This window comes from Thunnus thynnus, chromosome 21 (assembly GCF_963924715.1).
Source record: "Thunnus thynnus chromosome 21, fThuThy2.1, whole genome shotgun sequence".
Classification (NCBI taxonomy): Eukaryota; Metazoa; Chordata; class Actinopteri; order Scombriformes; family Scombridae; genus Thunnus; species Thunnus thynnus.
In genome coordinates this window covers 21,560,498-21,581,226 of record NC_089537.1, presented here as the reverse complement: position 1 = coordinate 21,581,226, position 20,729 = coordinate 21,560,498, and the positions used below count along the sequence as shown (strand labels likewise).

Below are 20,729 nucleotides of genomic sequence, written 5' to 3'. Positions count from 1 at the left end.
TGTTATAGAAGCCTGATTGCTTCAGAGAAGGGGTCAGGGCGTGCTTCTGCCATTCTGAGCTTGGCTGTCTCCCCTCAGCTTGAGATCACGCACAGCAGATAATGTGTTTTCTATTTCATTTCATCCTGGGTAAGAGGAGGGGAGAGAGAGAGAGAGAGGATAGCGAGAAAGGCCTTTCCGTGTGCAGCCTCATAATGCTGCGGTTTTCAGATCTGGGGGCCCGTCCAGGCCATGAAAGAGATTCTGGCTAGTCTATCGCAGCTGGTGGCTTGAGAGAGCTTCCTCTGTCGCAGGGACTCCCGGCCAGCCGTCATCAGTATTCCTGAGGAAGAGCTTCCTGTGTGTGGTGGGGGGGTCAGCTCCTGGTCCCGGCGCCCCCACCCCCCCTCTCCCTGCCCTGCCCTTCACTGCACACATGGCTCATCCTCTGGCACAGCATCACAGGGCCCATACACTGCACCCTGGCCAGAACTCAGCTGTGAGCTCTCTGTTAGAGAGAACACAACAGTACATCCAGCTCCCCCATAGTAGCTGCACACTAAAATGGTACATGAGCTACTGCTGAATTAGATAAATTTGCCTTAATTTATAGAGGGAAGAACAACTATACAGTGTACATATTAAATTATGTGATTACTGCACTCCACAGTACTGTGCCATACATCACCTCTGGACATTTAGATTGATGTTGAAATGGACTCAAATTAAGCGTGCTTTGTGATTTGCATCCAGTCATTCATAATTGTATGCTTTTGGGGGGAATTTCTGTTCTATTTTCAAAGCACTGAACATTACAGACGCGGCCACCTTGATGTATTCTTCCGTGGCTGGCGATACGGTGAGTTGTGATTTTAAACAGCGGCCTGATTTGCCAAGCCATACTGAAGCCAGCGTCTCTGCCAGCTCTTCCGCTGTGGTTCCCTCAGCACTCCCTACCAGCATCTTGGCTTGGTAGGCATGGCTCCATAAGTGGCTGAGAGTCCTGTGGTGCCCGCTGGTGCCATGAACTCAAACCATGAAGCTTTGAGTCTACACTGTGTGTCAGCCTGAGGCTAAAGCTTTAAATGTCACCTCTAAGCTCTAAATTCCATGTTTCGTCCTCATCATGACAAGTTAGGGTGAGAGCCGTAGAGGTTGACGAAGATGTCAAACTTATTGCTTGTTCACCCAGACAGTTCTGCAGTAGGAGAGGGTGTTTTTACTTTTGAAAGCAACTGTTATAGACAGATAAAGATCATTCTACTGCTTGGTTTGCACTAATGGGATTTAGCTTGTTGCCTGTGCTAAAGATAAATACTTTATTTGTGCTTATTTAGTGCCCTTTGTTTTGTCTGCTAAATATGCCCCTGCCTGCCTCTCGTTTTTCCTCACAATCTTCATCATCCTCCTTGCTCCATTCCACAGAGCGAGAGCACAAGCTAATAACAGACTCTTTGACTTTAGGATGCAGGGGAAATGGTGCGCTCTCTCGTCGGCGGATTGGAACTGATTGTTAATTTACTGAAGTCAACAAACAACGAGGTGCTGGCAAGCATTTGTGCCGCCATCGCCAAAATAGCCAAAGACAAGGAGAATCTGGCAGTCCTCACTGATCACGGAGTCGTCCCATTGCTGGCCAAGTTGACTAACACAGTAAGTACACCTCACTGCTGGAGACAAACAACAAGGTTTTACTATTAAACAACACTGTACTTACTGTCAATATACAAATAACTGTCTTTACAATGGATTTTAGTTGCCCTTCTTGTACTCATTGCAGCATGAATTCAGCTAATGAGAAGAATATTGGTAGAAATAGCCAAGAGTCTCTTGCAGAGCTGTTGCTGAGCTTGTTGTTTTCTACATTGTAAAGACCGGTCACTGGGGTCCAATAGCATCCTGTCTGTTCTCCTCTACACAGACTGATGACAGGCTCCGTTGCCACCTGGCTCAGGCCATTGGCCACTGCTGCATGTGGGGTAGCAACAGGGCGTCCTTTGGGGAGGCTGGGGCCGTGGCCCCCCTAGTGCGCTACCTCAAGTCCAAAGACAATGCAGTCCACCAGAGCACAGCCATGGCTCTGTACCAGCTGTCCAAGGACCCAAACAATTGCATCACCATGCACGAGAAAGGAGTGGTCAAGGTCAGTTTGTAGTGCTGTTGAAGCTGAATTTCTAACTTCTTGCTATTGCTTTTTTTGTAGATAATTTACAAAGTAGTTATTTTTTTTAGCTTATTTGATGCTTTTTAGACTAAATCTGGTATAATTACATTGAGGAAAATATGCTTTGGCCTCCCACCACCCTTGTTTTTGCGATGTGTGAAAAACACTGAGTAATAAACTTTGAAAAGCTGTGACTATTTTCAGAGCCTTTGACCGATGGAGCAGAAACAAAGTGGGTTTTATTCGACGGCGGAAACATGACTCCACTTTCTAGCCGTCATGGGAATTCAGAAAAGCAAACAGCTCACTGTGTGCGAAGTGCCATTTCTCCGGTAGACCCTAGATGCCATTACAGCACAAGTCAAAGGGCTGTAGCTGGGGGTAACTGTTGCTAAGGACTGTTCCTGGACATCAGGGTAGAATGCAGCAGCGATATGGTTCAGGCCAAGGAGTGGGGTCAAAGCTGTTCAGGGCTAAAAGAGAACGATGTTTTTTTATGGACAAGTTTTTTTTTCCTTTGTCTACATCCGCCAGTTTTCTTCATCATGGCAGTGTTGCGTAGCACTCTTACAGAAAGGAACAAGCATTGTTTTGTCTAACATTTGAGCCTGTTGGACTGTTTCCATGCTCAGTTCCAGAGAGTGTTTATGTTTGTCTCTGACAGTGATGTAGAGATTTTATGTTAAGATTATGCTGTAATTGATGTCTTGTCACAGATGATCATATACCCATATTTCACCATTTGGGAAAACATTGCTATCTCCTTTTCTAATTCAATCATGTTTCACATAGAAAGACTTTCACATGAGAAATCTTTTCATGGCCACAGTGAGTCTAAATTCTTTTTTTCCCCTCTAAATAACAACTGCGATATAAATTATGAAGTGGTTATGCCATTGCAGCCAGATATTTTTTTCCCATGTTCATTAAATGGTGTACTTTAGCTTGATCTGCTGTTACAGTGTATGTGGTTCAACACTACCCATAATTGGTAGCTGGACTGAACATTGGGTGTTCCGAAAGAGTTATGTCCAATTTGCAAAAGTCGTTAAGCTGAATGCTTTTTGTAGTTTGAGCCACGACAAAAACTGGACAAACCTTCAGTGTGTGTGTGTGTGTCTATATTTGAAATTCTAGTGTGAGTTTGTGTGTGCATATGGGCGTGTGTGTGCAAATGCAAGACATACCACCCTTTTTAATCTGTCTCTGTGTTTGCCCTTATTAATGTACCACTTAAGAGTTGCAACACTACTCCATAATGTATTTTTGGATTTTTAAAGAGCTTAATTACCAAAGGCCACGTAACTGCACCAGCGTTGCATTTGTTCTTAATCTCAGACATGGAAACACAACACAGGCAGCCTCATTGTTCAGTCTGGCTTCAGTCTCAGCCAGTCTGGGCAAGAGGCTGATACTTACCTGCCTGACCCTGAGGAAACATTACAGTATGAGAGCTTGTCAATCTCCACATTTCAGTGTACTGTAATACATTCTTTATGACATACAGGCAGCCTGTTGAGAGAAAGTGTTAAAACAATATATCCAATAGTTCTGAATGGGTCGGAGAGGGTTTATCGACGATTGATACAGGGCTTTGTGTCTAATTTATGGCCCTGTGTAAAGTTCTGGACCGCCTCTTGTATTATTGCAGCCATATTTCAAAGCGAGCTTTTCTGTGCCGTTGAGAAGCTCTCAAAACATGTTCACCCACGTATAGTATACGATTTCGAATGAGCGAAGGTCTCTCTTACTCCAAAGTTGGTTTAGAAAGTAACTTTCCTCTCTAGCACACTTAATGGTGATTGGCCCAGCACCTTGAGATTCAGGGGAAATTAAGCATCGAAAAGAAAGTATTTCACACTGGAAAATACATTAGTGACTAGTTTTAGTGTTTTTGTTTTACCCTTTCCAAAGCCTTTAAATTTTGTCCTTTCAATTATTTAGTTTCAATGCCGTGAGTCTGTAAATAAATCGCTTTGATATCATGTTTTGGACACAACTTGCTGTCATTCATACATTCTTTTTGTCTCTATTATTTAGTTGCCTAGATTTCCCGTCAACATATTTTCTTTGGAATCTGTCGGCCTCTAAGATCATACCTTGTTCTAGAATAGAGGAAACGCATACCAGAGGAAAGAGATTTTTAGCCCGAGAGATGAATCGCCTAGACCGTTTGATTTGACATCTACTCATGGTATCTCGCAGTTTTATACGGATGTGCTTCATTTTGTGTCATGTACAAAATCAACATGCCTTCCCCTACGCTTTACATTGCTTCCAAAAAGGCTGGGGATTGTTTGCTGAAACCATAAATCCTCGTAGACAGCTTCAGCCAGCTATTTGTATTAAAGAGGCTCTTTCATAAGAAAAGCTTTGTGAAGTAAATTGATGAAAATTACAAAATGCGGATGGTAATTATTGGTAATTTTCAACTGAAGGTATTCCAGAGCGAAGCTTTTGCCAGGTCCTGGTATGTATTTTAGGCTTTTACTAATCTAAATGAGAAAAACGTTTGCACTTTTGTTGCCATGCACACACTTTTGCCCCAGCACGGTTAGTGTTTGTTTTAATTTTTTCTCTCTAACACGCTCAGACTTCTGGAGTGAGAGTGTGCAGTGAGACTGTGGGGGGCAAAAATTACTCCAAATGTAAGGGAGGGAATAAAAACTAAGCAGAGCATCACAGGTTTACTTCTACAGTTTCCTCTTGGTTTGTGTGTAACATGATTTCAGGTTGTGGGTGCGGTGAGCAGATGATACAGGCGCTGTGCTGCCTGCTCTGTTATGACTACCATGTTTTCAAGATCTATGGAGTGTAATGTTTTAGAGCCTTTGACTTAAGCCTCGCTCCCTCATGCCCTGGACCAGAAACGCGAAGCCGTACTCCTCAGGTTGAACAGGCTTAGGGCTCAGACTGAAACTTTCCCCTTTAATTCATTGATTTTGAAAGCTGCCCTCCCTGCTTTTCCTCTTCCTCTTTAGAGACACAGAGAAGGCAGCTTAACAGTCTCTGGCTCACTGGAGGCTGCAGGGAATGTTGTTTACCTTGACTTCCCTCACCGACTTCCCCTCGGCCCAGCTAAACACTGCTGTCTGTTTGTGCTGTTTGCCTACACAGCGGAGCCTGAAACATGGGAACGCTGGGAGCTGATGGAGCTATAATGACTGTCAGACCCGGCGCAGGGGAATTTAAACCTGAACTCCTGCAGGCAGACGCGGTCCAACCCGAGCGCACTTAACACCATGACGCCTCCATGTGCGATATGATGTGTGTGTGTGTGCACATGCAACAATATGCATAGCCCTCCCAGACTGCACGCCTGCTCCTCCCCCTCTCCCTCCTCAGCCAGGGGGGAGCGTGTTCCCTGGCTCCCTTCTTGGAGGTCAGGACTCACTGGAGTTCTCTGAAGTGCAAAAACCTCAAAAACTCACGATTCACTTTTCAAACGTGGGGCAAGTGTTCATGTTGCCACAGTCAGGGAATATCTAACAAGTGGTGTATTATATTCTCAGAGATCCCAGCTGGGAGGGAAAAAGCAAGCTAGAAAAAAAGGCAGCAAAGAGAGACACGCTTATCTTAGCCTAGCTGTGCGCTTCGGGAGACCTGATTTGGCGACGTCTGAATAACATGCTATGAGGTTGGCAAAAACGCTGCCTCTGGCACTTCTCAGGCATCCTCTCTTTTCACAAAAGAGACTTGTTTAGTGAGCTGCATGTTTTCTGGAGCCTGTGGATGTAAGTTTGCTCTCGGAGGTGTTTTGAATGCTATTTAAAAATCATATAAAACCCGAGGGCAAATGTTTCATATACTCCTCGACACTGGTGCATTGAGAAGAGCTGACACTTTGGACTGCTGCATGCCTTTTTCCACAAAATGCAGTAGTTATAATCTGGAGGGAAGATATTATTTTCTTTTTAGCTAGACTTACTGTACATTTTACATTCACAGCCCTTTCAAGTTCATACACACAAGCTGGCTCACCCAATTTGTCATCTGTTCTCCTTTCACTGTTTATCTTTGCACAGAAAATCCTGGGAATGTCTTCTCTCCGCTTCTTTGGCTGTTTGCTAACCACACAAGTGTGCGGAGGGGCGTTTAAAGTTTGCATGTAACATGGAGAGGGGTCAGGGTCAACCTCAGCTCTGCTCTGACATGTATTATGAACACAACTCAGGTTTTGCCTGGAGCACTGATCAGCTGTTTCATGTGGAAGATGGACAAATGGTTATTCATAGATGATTATTCATAGAAAAGATGGTGCAGTGGATGAATCGGAGGACTGTCGTTTCATTAGTTTGACACAGACGAAGGAATGCCATCATTTCCTATGCTGATATGTGGAGCCAGTGCTGAACAGGATGGGAGAGTTTTGAATAAGAGGGACACGAAGGGTGACAGAAATTGAGAAAATGGAGATTAGCCAGAGGCTTTTAGAATCACTCTGCTGGCTAAAATAAATCTAATGCAGGGGCTGGATGTAAGTTTTAAAGAAGCATAGTTCTTGGTTCATTTCCTTTTGACAGTGACAGTGTCGGTATTGTCTTGTGCGTCGCTCATAGGATCAACAAGGATGTTACATTGCTGCACTATTACTAGGGAAACGATCTGGATGGTGTTCAAACACCACTTGTAAGTCTGCTGCAGCTCATTCTTCATTAAAGGAATCTTTTTCAGAATCCTTTTTCTTCCAGTTCAGAACGAGCTCTTGATATATGGGGCTTCAAAGTGCCTCAGACATCTCAGCAGTTACTGTATTTATCAAGACTTCATTGTGTTTAGAACTAGGGAGTCCTTAAGTGCTTCGTTGGGGGATGTAATGTTGCCGTTGGTTCATTATCGATGTAAACAAGACTATCCGAAATAATTGCAAATGTGGCTTAGGAAACCTCAATGGCACACCATTGTGATTTTACGAAGGAGCACACATTGAACAAATTTAGATTCATCCATTGCACCAGAGTATTTATGCTTACATTTACTTTTATTTTGATTCGGCCTTGCAGCCGCCCACAAACATAATGTAGTGATTTTGCTCAAGATAAAATAGGAAAAAAAAGCTCACCCCCCAAAAAAAACATATGCCACTCAGTGGTAGTCCATATATTCACTGTGTTTCTTTTTGCTTATTCCTACATAATATAAAACTCTTTGAACGTAAAAAAATCTTTTAGATGTTCAATTTTATGTAACCAAAACATAAACTTCCAAAGCTCAGGATTTCTGGAGAGCGCAAAACCTTGTTCTGCAATAAGACCTAACGAGATCCATTACACAAGCCACTAATAGTCGGATATAATCTGACCTTTGGAGCAGCGGAAAGGCTGTCGAGTGGTGTGGTTCATGCTCAGGTTTTTAATGTCGAGCCTGCCCTGCATGACTTTCATCTGAGCAAACTTACAGAAGCATGTGTGCTCGCAGCTGTAACCCCTTTGCTGAGGCATGGTTTGGACGGGTAAAGTGGGACACACAGAATACACGCATACGCACAGACACACACACAGGGACACGTGCCAGTGTGGCCTGAGACTGTCGCCGCACTGTCACTGTATATCTTTGCAGCTCTTGTTGGTGGCTGCGTGCAGCGACTGCTGCTGACATGGCAACATGTGCACATGTGTTTTTCCAAAGGTGTGTTAGTCCACTCCTCTAAAATAATGGTTCTTTGGGAATCTGTTCCTGCTGCATACTGTAACCTCTGTCCTGTGTACTCCTGCAGCCCCTGATCCACATCATGGGCTCTGATGACGAGATGCTCCAGGAAGCCGCTGCTGGCTGCGTGCGCAACATCCGACTTCTCGCCCAGGCCAATAGGAAGGCCAGATTATTTTATTGATAATCAATAATCACAGCACCCTGGAAGTACTCTTGGCAGTACTGATAGGCCAGCTGTGGCAGATATTTACATTAGCATTGGCAGCATGTCCTGTTGCACATGAACTCAGAGTTTCAAATGTGTTTGAAAAGGGTTTCAAATAAAATGTTATTGTGTCAGAAATATAAGAACCACAAGTGTTTCAGGTATATTGTATCAAATTATCTGAGAAAGGTTTGAAATAAAATGTTTTATCTGGATTGATGAATGTGTGTTTATTTGCCACTTTGCTTCTGTTCTTTTCCTCTCGAGCTCTGCCTTCATATCACTTACCTCATCAGGAGTTCATTCAAACATTTTATGAAGCCCTCTGCTCCTCTACTTGAAAGTTGATGTTAAGAAGTGATGTTAAAAATAAATGTGTCTTTGTCTTGTATGTTCGTACGCCAGTTACCCTACACTGTACGTTCTTTGGTAAGTAAAATACTTTAGTGCCACGTTCTATGCAGTAACATTCCATAAGTAACCCACATGAGACCACGATATCTAAACATGACCCACATCTGCTTGAGTCCCTCAAACTTTCATTTATATGATTTGTATACAATTTTACTTGCTGTATATGAATATTTGTAACATATCCAAACTCACAACCTGCAATGAGACATTTGGATAAACAGAATAACTCACTGTTGGTTATATTGCACCAGTGTGGAATACAGGGAGTCTACACAAATATTCTCTATAAATACCACACAGTAATATAAACACATAAATTCATGCCACGTTAGCATTAGTGGATAAGAAATGTCTTTAATAATTAGGGGTACAATAGTGTGTCTTGTCTCCACCACAAATATTATGTACAAGAATGAATTTGAATCATAATTTTCCACATTACTCACAGTTTACTTACAGTAATTTCACATTTTGTAGAGGCTTTTATTATAAATAATAAAATATATCTTATAAACAAGCTCATTATTTTTGTCAGTAAAAACAAAAATGTTGTAGATATTTGGCCAATCTCTTTACCAAAATAGTTGCATGGCTTTTAGTCAGTCAACTATAAAACAATCTAATGAACGATTTTTGGGAAAATACAGCAAATTGCTCAGTTTATTTCCAAAACGTACTCATTGTTTTTGTTGCTGAATATCATGTTTAAAGGTTATTTTCATATGCACTTACATGTCCTCTGTATTTTTCTATACTGTATGAATTTATATTGGACACTGCTGTGGTTATGGTGTGTGAATGCTGCTCTCTGCAGCTGATCTGAACTCATCTGATCTGTCTGTCTTTTGTTCTTGTTTATTGTAAACAGGCCGTGTCAGCCTCGACAGTCTTTTGCACCGCAGATTTCAGTAAAAGACTGTTGGCTTTGGCCGCCGCCACCCTCTCGCATGTCTGTCAGCTTCTCTGTCTCTCTGATCTCGCTGTCCTGGTCCCAGTTAGCTTAGATGCTCAGCACTCAACCCCAGAGGCTGCCACAAAATCTCATGGGACTTTCATCATTAATATCAGCCACGTGCTAAAATAGAAAATTAGCAAAACATTGAAAATATGTGGTTGAAAATCTTCATCACTCTTTGAAGTTTAAACACTACCAGCTGTTAGCAGGGTTCACTGGAAGAGCACGGATGGTGGAGGGTGGATGAGTGAAGAAGCAACTTCCTCCAAAAAGCAAAACTAGAAGCTGAAGGAAGCCACTGCATCCAAAACATTCAAGGCAAATAAATTTACAATGATTAATGGCCCTTTAATTCCACACAGCAAACTTTATGGCCTCTGCAACATGCCCGATGTCAAAACCAATTCTGAAGAAATGTTTAAATGAAAAGCATCTCGTCACTTCAGCAAACAAAGTTGGAAACATATAATTTTCTTTTGTGGATCAGCATTTCCTTTTTTCATTCTCATTCTTTCATACCCTTGTATTTATACTTATATTTTAGTTCTTTTTATTATTTGACAAACTTCGGATGTTGAAGAATTTACAAGATGTGCCACTCCATTTTTAGCCTTAGTTTTTTGCAGACAATCATATGATTAGCAATATGTAGCCTGCAGATGGTTAGCTTAGCTTAGCTTAGCTTAGCTTAGCGTAAACACCAGAAACAGGGGGAAACAGCTAGCATGGCTCTTTCCAAAGGGAACAGAATCCACCAACCAGCACCTTTGAGGCTCACTAATTAACATGTTATATTTCAAGTGTTTAATCTGTACAAAAATTAAAGTGTAAAAGCAACAATTCACTGTTTAATGGGAGGTCATGTGGTCATGTATTTCCTGGCAGGAGTGAAGAAATGAGATATAACATGTTAATTTGTGAGCTTTAGAGGTGCAGATTTTGTTACCTGTGAAAAAAGCCAGGCTAGCTGTTTCCCCAGTTTCCAGTTTTTGTGCTAAGCTAAGCTAACATCCTGCTGGCTGTTGCCATACATTCATTAGACAGACATAGGAGTGGTGGCATTCCTTTTCATCTAACTCTCTGCCAGAAAGCTAATAGGCATATTGTCCAAAATATCAATGCTTTAAGCCATGTTTGAAGAACAGTTCTCTGCTTCTTGGCCATACAGTGTATACACAGGACAGGGTTTCTGATGGGGTTGACAGGACATTTGAGATGTTTAGCATTCAAAAGAGGGACACAGTCTCTTCATCTGCTTCCTGTTGTGTGACTTCAGACCTTGATGAACCTTGATTTGCAATTTTTAAATACTTGTTGACAAGAAACACTGCTGCACTTGACTTTCTGAACCTGATGTTGAACCTTGTGGAGCACAGGGAAGAGGCTGGGAGGAAGTAGTAAGTTGATTTCAGGAGCCTGGCTCTCAGGCCCATTGGTCATAAAGCCACAGTTGAGTGTATTAGTTGGGCCACAAACCCTCTGAGAAAAGAAACTGCCACTTTTTTTGGCTTGCCGTCCAACACAGGGACATTATTCACGGGAAATTAGAGGTTATGCCTCCACGCCTCTGCAGAGGCAGCAATTACGTCCGGCTCTGGCCTTTCTGGTAACCATTCAACATCCCGTGCTTCTCATCGCTTCACGGAAGGGATGGAAATAGTGGAGGGATATCCCTGATGTTGTTGCTCCTGTTTTGAGGTAACACATGGGCCTTGGCATCTGCCACACCCCTGTTTATCAACTAGTATGTCTCAACATTGGCCTGACCTTCACCCTGTCCAGACTCTGACGTTTCCCATAGGCCCGGGTGATGGATGCAACCACACTCGAGGACTTTATTACACATTACACAAGACTTATGTGTGGAAATATCCTTTCTGCAGTCATGAAATTTGTCTGTCCACAACTTGGGTGGACAGAGCAATAAATATATATCGCTTATTTTTATGGTCAGACGGTCCTTCAGAGAGTATGCTGTGTATTGTGATACTAGCTCAATTGTTTTAAAATGGAACGGCTCTTTTGAAGTTTTTAAAGATCCCACATCTCCCCAGGCGTTTTGCAGCAATATTTCATAAAAGAAACTAATAAACAGTGAAAGTTCTTTCCAGATATTAGAAGTGGCTTTCGGTCCCCTCCAGTGTCTAAGGACCATTTTTTAATATAAATCACAAACTGTTGCACAGCAGCGGGAGCAGCGTGGTTTGCTTGCGAAGCTGCCATTAAAAACATGCGTGTACACAACGGCCTCTCAGAGCTCCATCCAAATAGAGAGCAGTGCTCTCTGGTAGCCCAGGACCGGGGGGTGAACACGGCTTCTGTTCTCAATCTGTAAATTAGCTTTTATATAATTACAGCATGCTCACACCACCAGGTCTGTCGGTGTGAGCCTTGCGTGTCGTGCTCTCTCTCTGTTTGCTCAGCGGCCTGCCTCTATGCATCCGCTTCCTCCCATCAGTCTCACACAAGATCTCACAATTCTATACTCTTCAAAAGGTTAAAGTGCTGTCCCGTGATCCCTTTGCATTTTTCAGTGGTTTTTGAGGACATTTTAGAAGGGCTTTCGCAGCACTAATGAATGCTGACGTTCCCTTCCATAAAGTGTAAATAACAAGCTGGCATGACAATAAATAAACAGAGAAACGAGTGGGCAAATACCACAACGTCTGGGTCAGATTTCAAGGCTGTGAGAGTAATGTCTCCATAAAGATCTCAAAAATATTAATAATACCTTCATTGGTCTTGACAGATGTGGCTTTTGGTCATGTACGTTAATTGCAAGCATTTGACTATTTTGGGAGGAAGCTTAAGGTGTCAGTATGCTTCAAACAAACTACTTCATATGCAGTGTCGTCAGACTATGTTTGAAGGCAAAAATATTTATGGCCACACTCGAAGGTTATCATATTATATTTGTGTCTCACTTTTGAGAGAGAAAAAGATTTTTTTGCTAAATTAGAATGACACAAAGAATAATTTAATTTGAGCGAACACAAATCCCTTCTGTGCTCAATAAATGTATTTGCTGTTATCCGCATTAGCACACAATAATAACTCTCTCTGAATCAATGTTATACTCATTTCAGAGAGCCAGAGAGACACTATGAGGAAATTAGTCATCCTGGCACATCTCAAGCTGTTACTGCACTCAACATCTAAGCATTTGTAATGAAACATTCTTTACTCACCGGATCTGTTGTCTGTCTGTTGTAGTCAGTGTAAAGTAGAAGGAGGGGGGGCCTGGAGTTTAGGATATGCCTGTCAGCCGCATTAACAGATCATAGCTTTTTTTTTCTGTACCTGACCTTGAAATTGAGGAAATTGTGAAATCTTAGACACTGCTCTGATTTGATGAAACTTGGAAGGTATGACTCTAGCTTTAAAAAATTGCACTGATTGGCTTCAAAAGGTAACTGCATCTTTTTAAAGGAACAACACGTTTGCAGTCTCCGTATTTCTTCACATGCTGATTTACTGTCTCCCTCACTCTACGGCATTCTTCATAATGTGACATGATGTTCAGTGAGTTTTTCATCTTTGTGTTCACAGAAGTTTTTTACGTGACCTAAAGCCTTTCTGGACCTTCTTGCAGTTACACCAAACTGGAAAGGAGATGATACTGATAGCCAACAGGCAGTTATATCCATTTGCAGACAAAGGATAATGTCTAGTAAAGATGCTCAAAAATGCCAAGTTCCTCACACAGAAGACAGTGATGAATTGGTACATGCTCCAAGCAGCACAGCTGTGAACCATAAGCCCGGCCAGGTTTCCCCCACTGGATCATGAACCAACCTGAGAGCTCCGTATGGCACCCTACCAAAAATTATATTATCCCAGAGTTTTCATCAGGATCTTTTCATCAAGCTATCACAACCCTGGACCTGAGGGGAAGACATGCAACTGAGGGGAATAGCATATCAACAAATCATCAGCAAGGCATTATAGAACATCCTATTTAAATCTGTAACTGATTACGCGCTTTGAGACATGAGCACAAAGTACAAAACTGTAGTAGACGCTGCCGGCTTGAGTTTCTTCAGAATTAAGAGTGATATTTGTCAAAGTGGTCAATTAGGCAGTTGTTCAAATGTGCATTTTTTTCTGTTCTGGTGTGGTGTTGTATTGTTTTTATGTGGCATTCTCTCTCAAGTCAGAGTTTTTTTTTTTTTTTTTTTTTTTGTCCCGCTCTAATTCTGTCCTTTCCCTCTGCGCGATGCATAAATAACCCCCTGTTCCAGTCTAGCTCACTGCTGTCTGTCAGTTTGCCCAAGCACTCCCAAATATTTCAGAGCTTTGCAACTGTTGGCTCATAAAGAAAAATACCTGGAGACTCAACAACCAAAGATAGTACTACCAGAGTTATAGAGGCGATGACACACAAATAACTGAAACACTTCACTGAGGTTTTCACACTGGCATTATAAATGACCAAGTCAAATATGCCTCTTTGTTATTCTAACATGAGTGAGTAGTTTTGGCAAGGCTTAGGTGCGCAAAAAGCACGCTTTGTCTGACTTAATTCAACTTGGATCGACAATGCAAGAAAATCAGAGGGTCCGGTTTACAAAGAAAGCATGTTATTTGACAGATGTATCCATCACGTTCATGTACACTGGATACTAAACTGGCATCTCCTCCCTGTGAAGTAGTATGTGCCTATTTAGTAGCCATTTGTGTATTCTTGGAAAGCCATATTTAGACAGACAACAGTGATGGGAGGGTTAAAGGAGTTGGGTGTTCCAAGTTGCAATTATTCCTCACTGTAATTTCAAGGAGCAATCCCAGTGACTTCTAATGGCATTTGGTTTTGACTCTTGATTGCTTTCAGTAGGCATGGACAGACAACACACGTTTCAACTCACTGATTAGTGTCCCGAATGTTTAAAACCCCTCTGAAAACAGTAATTGGGTCATTTTAAACAACCTGCAAATTTTCTCCTCAGTCACATTTTCCACCAAAGCTGGCAAACTATTGAACAAATATGTCTGTGGCTTTACAAGTAGTCCGTGTGCTGCAGTATGTAATTCCAACTTGGTTTACATGGCGAAATTAAGTCCAAGTCTGGAGTGAAAACATCATCTTAAACGAGGGGCAGATTATAGTCGCAGAGACTGGGGTTTTAAAAAATAATTTGGATTGTAATGGCGTAAGGTGTTGACATAGAGCTAACACTGATTTCTAGTAATGACCACCTTTCATAGCCAGTTCCTTTAATACACGTTGAATGATGAAGTACCCCAAAGGCAAAAACAGGGTGTTCCCTGCTGAATCCATGATGTCTAATGAATGTCTGCTTTTCACTTTTACATTCACTGACTCAAAAAAAAAAAGATACACGTTTTACATTTGAGGCAGTGGAAGGGTAAAATGTGGATCTTCATATGGGACACATTCTCTAGTGCAGTATTTTATTTACTAAAGGGCAGAAACATTTGATTCCCTCCTTAAGTGGCATGTTTTCTGTAAAGGGATCTGACTTACATTGGATCTTTAAGGAAAAAAACAAATGTTATGAGCGCAAGGAAATAAAACTTTCACTACCATCACCCCTCTGGCAGGCCAGGCCAAACCCACATACATGGACTCCAGTAGATGTGATATAAAACAATTGAGGAGTGAGTGACATATGTATATAAAACATGTAGAGACATTAGACGCAAAAAACCTGAGGTAAATGTTCCCAAAATTATACTGACATTTAAATTAAATTGTCTCTGGTGAGGTAGGGTGACGTTAAACTAAGGTTTCCTTCCCCGCATTTTATGTGAACGAGGCTCCAGATGTTGGGATATAGTGTGTCGGATACACATCAGTATAGTGAAATACTGGAATTTGGGCTTTTATTCAAATTCTTAGTCCTAAAATTTGTTTTCAGTAAGCTAGCTTGCTAACTGACAGTTAGCAAGCTGTCTGGCTGTTCCGAATTTCTAGTCTTTAAGTCCAATACAACCCTGATGACAGGTTGTTTTCATGAAATAAAGACAAATGACATGAGATATATTCCAGGAAGTCCAGTTTGAGTAACAGATCTTGGAACTTGAGGACTTCTCCGATATCAAAACACTGCACAGCGGTTTGTACTACTCATAGCTAGGATTTTACTACTCAGCTATAATGGCGGCAACAGTTTTATCTTTCCGTGTAAGGTAAACAGTAGAAAAACAGTGTTCTTGTTGCAAAGTAATCTACCAGGAATGTGTGACGTGGATGAAGTTTGCTTGCGTTGCAGCAAAAGTTGAGCCAGATGCAACTTTTTGCCAGACGCTGTTTTTTAAACAGAGCCAGTCTGAATCCGCCCTTATTCATCTCGTTTACTTTTCGTTGCCTTGTCATGTACGATGAAATAGGTGTTAGAGAGAGTCAAGTGTCAAATGAAAGTCTCTTATTTAGCCACAAGAATTTAAATAATTTATTCGGGAAAACACTGAATTCCCGTAACATTTGAGCATAAAAGTGGTGAAAGATATTGAATATCTGCACAATGTCTTAGCTGTCTGTGACTTGGGACTAAAAATATTGTTTTATATTGGTTTTGGTGCCAGGCTTCAAAATGAATTACTGGTCAAACCCAAGTGACCAGTAGAGCCACAACATTAGGCAACAAAGAAAGCAGTTGCCAGTGTAATGCAGGAACCCCAGCCTGAGATGAAACAGAGCCGAGTACAGGGATTGTCTGCAGAGTTGCTGCCACCAACCCCTACGAGGCAGGACATCTTGATTAATGTTGTACTCCTACCTGCTGAATCGTTTTGTACGCCCACACTAGACATCAGGCAGGAGTCTGAAACAGGGATATAGTGAGCCAAAGTAGAGGCTTTGGAGAACCAGTGGATGAAGATTAAAGAGATGCTGGTGACAAGCCTCTATGATTTCTTGTCTCCAGGGAAAGTCGTTCTGACCTCACAGGTTTAGGTAACAAGGTCATGGCAGGTAACAGAAGTTCACTTCAGGCGAGAAGCAAAACTTACATATTGTGTATAACTTGAGCAAATAAACCCTCCCCAACCTTAATTAAAGTGATTACATGACTGGGCCATTCAGAGCATGTTTGCACAAGTTGTTAGTGAAAGTTAACTTCCCCCGTTAAATGAAAATAAGCACAAATAAACAATAATTACACGGATCCCTAACCCTTCATATGGGTCTTGCTGCTTAGTCACGTCCCTCGAATCACTACGTTGGATAAACCCCAAAGGAACACACAGCTGAGGACCTCAGAATCTATGACTCATAAACCCATTATGTGACAGGTTTTATAATGGAAGTCAATGAGAGGGTTCATCAGAGGTAATCAGCAGTGGCATGACTACATACAGTAAGAATGACGTTTTTCCCTGAATGTTAGCAAAAACAGCTTGGATAGCGTTTGGTTTGATTCTGATGGAATAATTATCATTGCAGGAAACGTATCAGGACTGTATCTAATATCAGTTTTGGCTTCAGGCTACAGCTTGTAGATGAAGATCATCTGAAAACTGACAAAAAGAATATGATCATCTTAACTTAAGTATGTTATTCAGAGAGAAATACTCTGATGGTGTTCTAAAAAGTAATGTGGCAAGGCAAAAACTGAACAGGACCATTTAGGACAAGGTGTGATCTTACAGTGAGGGAACATGATACAGTTTTTACAAGCATCCAAAACAGGTTTACTGCACTGTAAAGTCTGTCTGTAGCAGACAGTTGGTTACAAGTTAAACTCAAACACAATGCAGGGGCTGTAAAAAATGTCACTTCCACCAAGCAACTTAAATTTAGTGCTGAAAGCTTTTCTTCTGCTTTTCTTCTTCTGCAATGTCACAAATTCCACAACTGTGTTGAGCTAATACTGCTTGGTTCTACTGTTTCACTTGTCTGGGGAATTTCTCACACACAAGATTAAATACTTGGGTACAAAATAAGGATGGATTACCAACTGGGCAAATCGGGCAACTGCTTAGGGGCATGGAACCCTGAATGGCCCCAAAAGCCTTATGGTCCCTGCATGTCAATACGTTTCTGTTATTTGATTAATTGAAAATGTAGTAATATTCACACCTGCATTATTACAAACTAATACAAATGATGTATTATTCCATTGTATGAGTAAAAGGTGCGCTGAATTAAAATGAAACTTTGAGGCGACGGGGTACACATGTATTGTATGGAGGGCAGTAGGTGAGGGGTCAGTAGGGGCCAAACAGCAAATTTTTGCTCTGGGCCCCCCTAGCAGGTTACGCTGGCCATGTTGGGCACTGTTTTTAATACACCCTTTATAAATTGTGTATAAATTGAAATTAGGGGCTTTTAAATGTCATTAAACCATTTATAGTTGTTTATAAGACAATTACAGCAATTTCTGTGTTGCCAGGTTGTTCAAATGTCTTTCTCCATTTACCCTCTGACCGAATTGGCTTATTAATGTCCATTAACTGATCTATAAAGCATTAGTGAATGTTTTAACCATTAATGAAGTCATAAGTTATAAACTTTTGATATAAGGCGCCTTATTAGACATCAGTACCAAAATTTAAAATAAGACAGAACATGATTTATACGCAAGAAAGTTAAATTTGCTTCATTAAAATTCCTGCCAGCAGCATTAACACTGAAGAGGATTCATTTAATTTGAGAAAAATTACATTTTTAAACTGTTCCATCAACTCAGTCTTAGACAGTCTACTTTTTGCAGTGTGATGCCTCCCTCCCTCTCCTTCCCTCTGCTGGCTTGGGCCCCAGAACCGGCGTAAACCATCAACAGTATGTTCGCAGGCTCAGGCTGTGTACTAGGAAACATGAGCAGGGTGAGATATTCAGAGTCCCGGGCTGCGCGGAGCAGGCCGCTGGATAAAGCGGAGGAGGAGACGGCGGTCCGTGTGGTTTGAGCTCAGGATCTCAGGACGGGAACATGTGAGCAGGGAATGGGCGACTGGAAACAGGATTATTGTTATACACAGCAGAGAGACGCAGGAGGGGCGCGGGACAGGTAACTGACCGAGATTCACCAGCACGTTATTGCTTTAATGGACCGAAACGTTGCGCTTTGATATGATTCTTAGGTTATTAATGTTTGGGATGTAGTGGAGGATAAACTTTAAGCCAGTTTAGTCAACTTTGAATGGACAGGACCGAGTTTATACTGTTCACGCTGATAGACTGTTAGTCTCCATGACTTGAATTCATACAGAAACCAAAATAATCAGACATAAGAGGCTGCAGTGCCAAGACGTTTTGCTTTATTTACTGGACATCTCTGCTTGCATGGTACTATACACATTTGGCAGCTTACTGCTGGTGACGGCACCACATCACGGTGCGTCTCACCCCGTGACACTTTCAATAAACTCAACCTGTACAGAGAAATCCAAAATTAAAACCGAGCAGAAAAACAAAATGTCATCTATTTCTTCAGCCTGCAGAGTTGTTTGTTTTGCATTAAAAAAGTGGAGAGCACCAACCAAAATAAACCATTCAAGGCTTATAGCGACATGCGACCGCAGTGCAGAGGAGGCACTGCAGAAATATTCAAGTTGCTTGAAATGGAATTATAAAACACTTTTAAAAAACAGCAACAAATTAAGCGTTTACGGTCCAAACCGCAGAGCATGCTCTGCAGATTGTCCTGCGGTGACTTCTCTGTTTTTCCAGAAAATAAAGTGAAAGTTCATTAAATATAATTGAGTGAAATTATGTCACTTGTAAGAAAAAGCGGGCGAATAAGAGAAGAAACAGCTTAACTTGTGAAAAGAGATTTATTGTAACGCTGCATTATCGCGCATGACTAAAATTAAATTTATTTAGTCATATTATTCATAATCACTATTCTTCTTAATTTTATGATTTACTTGTTTCCAAAAATATATGTTCCATAAGATGCACACCTAGCTGATAGCACCTCTTTGGATTTTTTAGGCTTTATAATTTCACATGAATACTTTGTTATGAACTGGACTCGCAGATGCAAATGTTTACATAGAGCGACCCTATAATGACGCATCACAACAGCGCAGTTACGCACAGTCCGCTTTAACTCAAGACAGTCTGCAGGCAGTTTCATCAGTGTATTGTACGAGCAGGCATATGGTGGAGAGTAACCTAACCCTTGAAGCTATCATATTATAATTTATCCGAGAAGTGCGTGTTTTCCAGGACAAATATAAAATGCTTATCTGGAAATGATTTTTACTGATAATCAAGACATATTTTCCTCAGATCATCACCAAGTCAAAGTTTAGTAAATGTGTGTATCATTTTGTAAAATATACACATTTCTTCCACAGGAGAGACACGGGGACACTGTGACACACCCGAGGAGATTTGTTTTATTTTTTATTTTTGCGCAACAGAGAAATCGGGGGAATATCTGGCCAAAGATGAACACCATTGTGTTTAACAAGTTGAGCAGCCAGGTCCTATTTGAGGAGAAGGCGAAGGAGGTCGAAATGAGCAGCAGAAATTACCTAGAAGTCATCGACGGGCAACATCCAGACCTCCTCTCCAGCAACCAGACCATCAGAGACAACCAGGCCATCAGACACAGGCGGAGCGGGTATGTGGAGCATTCTGCTGTGTTTTACGCTGCTGGTCAGCATGTGTGGCTTGTGTTAACATGTGGATTAACTGGAGTCCGGGAAGCCCCCGGGGGGTTACTGATGAGGAGTACTTCTATTTCACGGTTATTTCACCCAGCACAAGTTAGCACAGCGAGAGAGTGAACAACAATAATGGACTTGTTATCAGAGCTTCAGCTCTCCCCCCGGAGATTATCTCTCCACCTTCTGCGCAAAATTAAGATATGAAAAAAAAAAATCAAGCTCAGATAAAGCTCCTTGGGTCAAATTCCTATAAAATAATTTTGTTGATCTGTTTATATGAGCACGAGCCTTCTTGAGTTATTATAGATGACTATTGGTTAAACATTGAATTGATACAATTGTGTCTGTTGGTGCGTAATTATGCATTTGCTCCCAAAAGTCATAAATTTACGCGCGGTTAAATATCCTCAAGGAACCTCTTGTATAGGAGGAAAACTATAACTACTTATGCTTTTATATCTTGAAGTTGAAACAACAATTTGATAATCTAGTCTGACCTTTTTTCATGTCTCTGTAATCCAACAAGATCTGATGGATCAGAGAATTAATATTTGTCGTTTACTAATCTGGTCTTAATTTAGGTGTTGATGTTCACAGCTAATCTTGAAATTAATAAGTAGGTCAGTCCTGTTCAGTAGCGTGTCTTATAGAGGTCTCCATCTGTTTCCAATAAATAAATTCGCCCTTCAACTTTCTGTGTGGTCTAGTCAATCACATACAGGTCTAGTGTTATTTTTCTTAAGTGTTTTATTTAGTTTAGTTTTATTTTTCAGTGACAGAGA

At 41.4% G+C, this 20,729-nt stretch overlaps 2 protein-coding genes across 2 annotated transcripts in view; both read left to right on the top strand.

The window, feature by feature from the left end:
• Positions 1-8,215, top strand: part of odad2 (outer dynein arm docking complex subunit 2) — a 38,487-nt gene extending 30,272 nt beyond the window's left edge. The window contains exons 19-21 of the mRNA XM_067578199.1: positions 1,444-1,632; positions 1,901-2,122; positions 7,860-8,215. Coding sequence (XP_067434300.1) covers positions 1,444-1,632; positions 1,901-2,122; positions 7,860-7,976 — 528 coding nt within the window. The 3' untranslated portion in view covers positions 7,977-8,215. The remainder of the gene's footprint in view (positions 1-1,443; positions 1,633-1,900; positions 2,123-7,859) is intronic.
• Positions 8,216-18,190: 9,975 nt separating this feature from the next.
• Positions 18,191-20,729, top strand: part of mkxa (mohawk homeobox a) — a 30,099-nt gene continuing 27,560 nt past the window's right edge. Inside the window, exons 1-2 of the mRNA XM_067578211.1 lie at positions 18,191-18,338; positions 19,633-19,901. Coding sequence (XP_067434312.1) covers positions 19,726-19,901 — 176 coding nt within the window. The 5' untranslated portion in view covers positions 18,191-18,338; positions 19,633-19,725. The remainder of the gene's footprint in view (positions 18,339-19,632; positions 19,902-20,729) is intronic.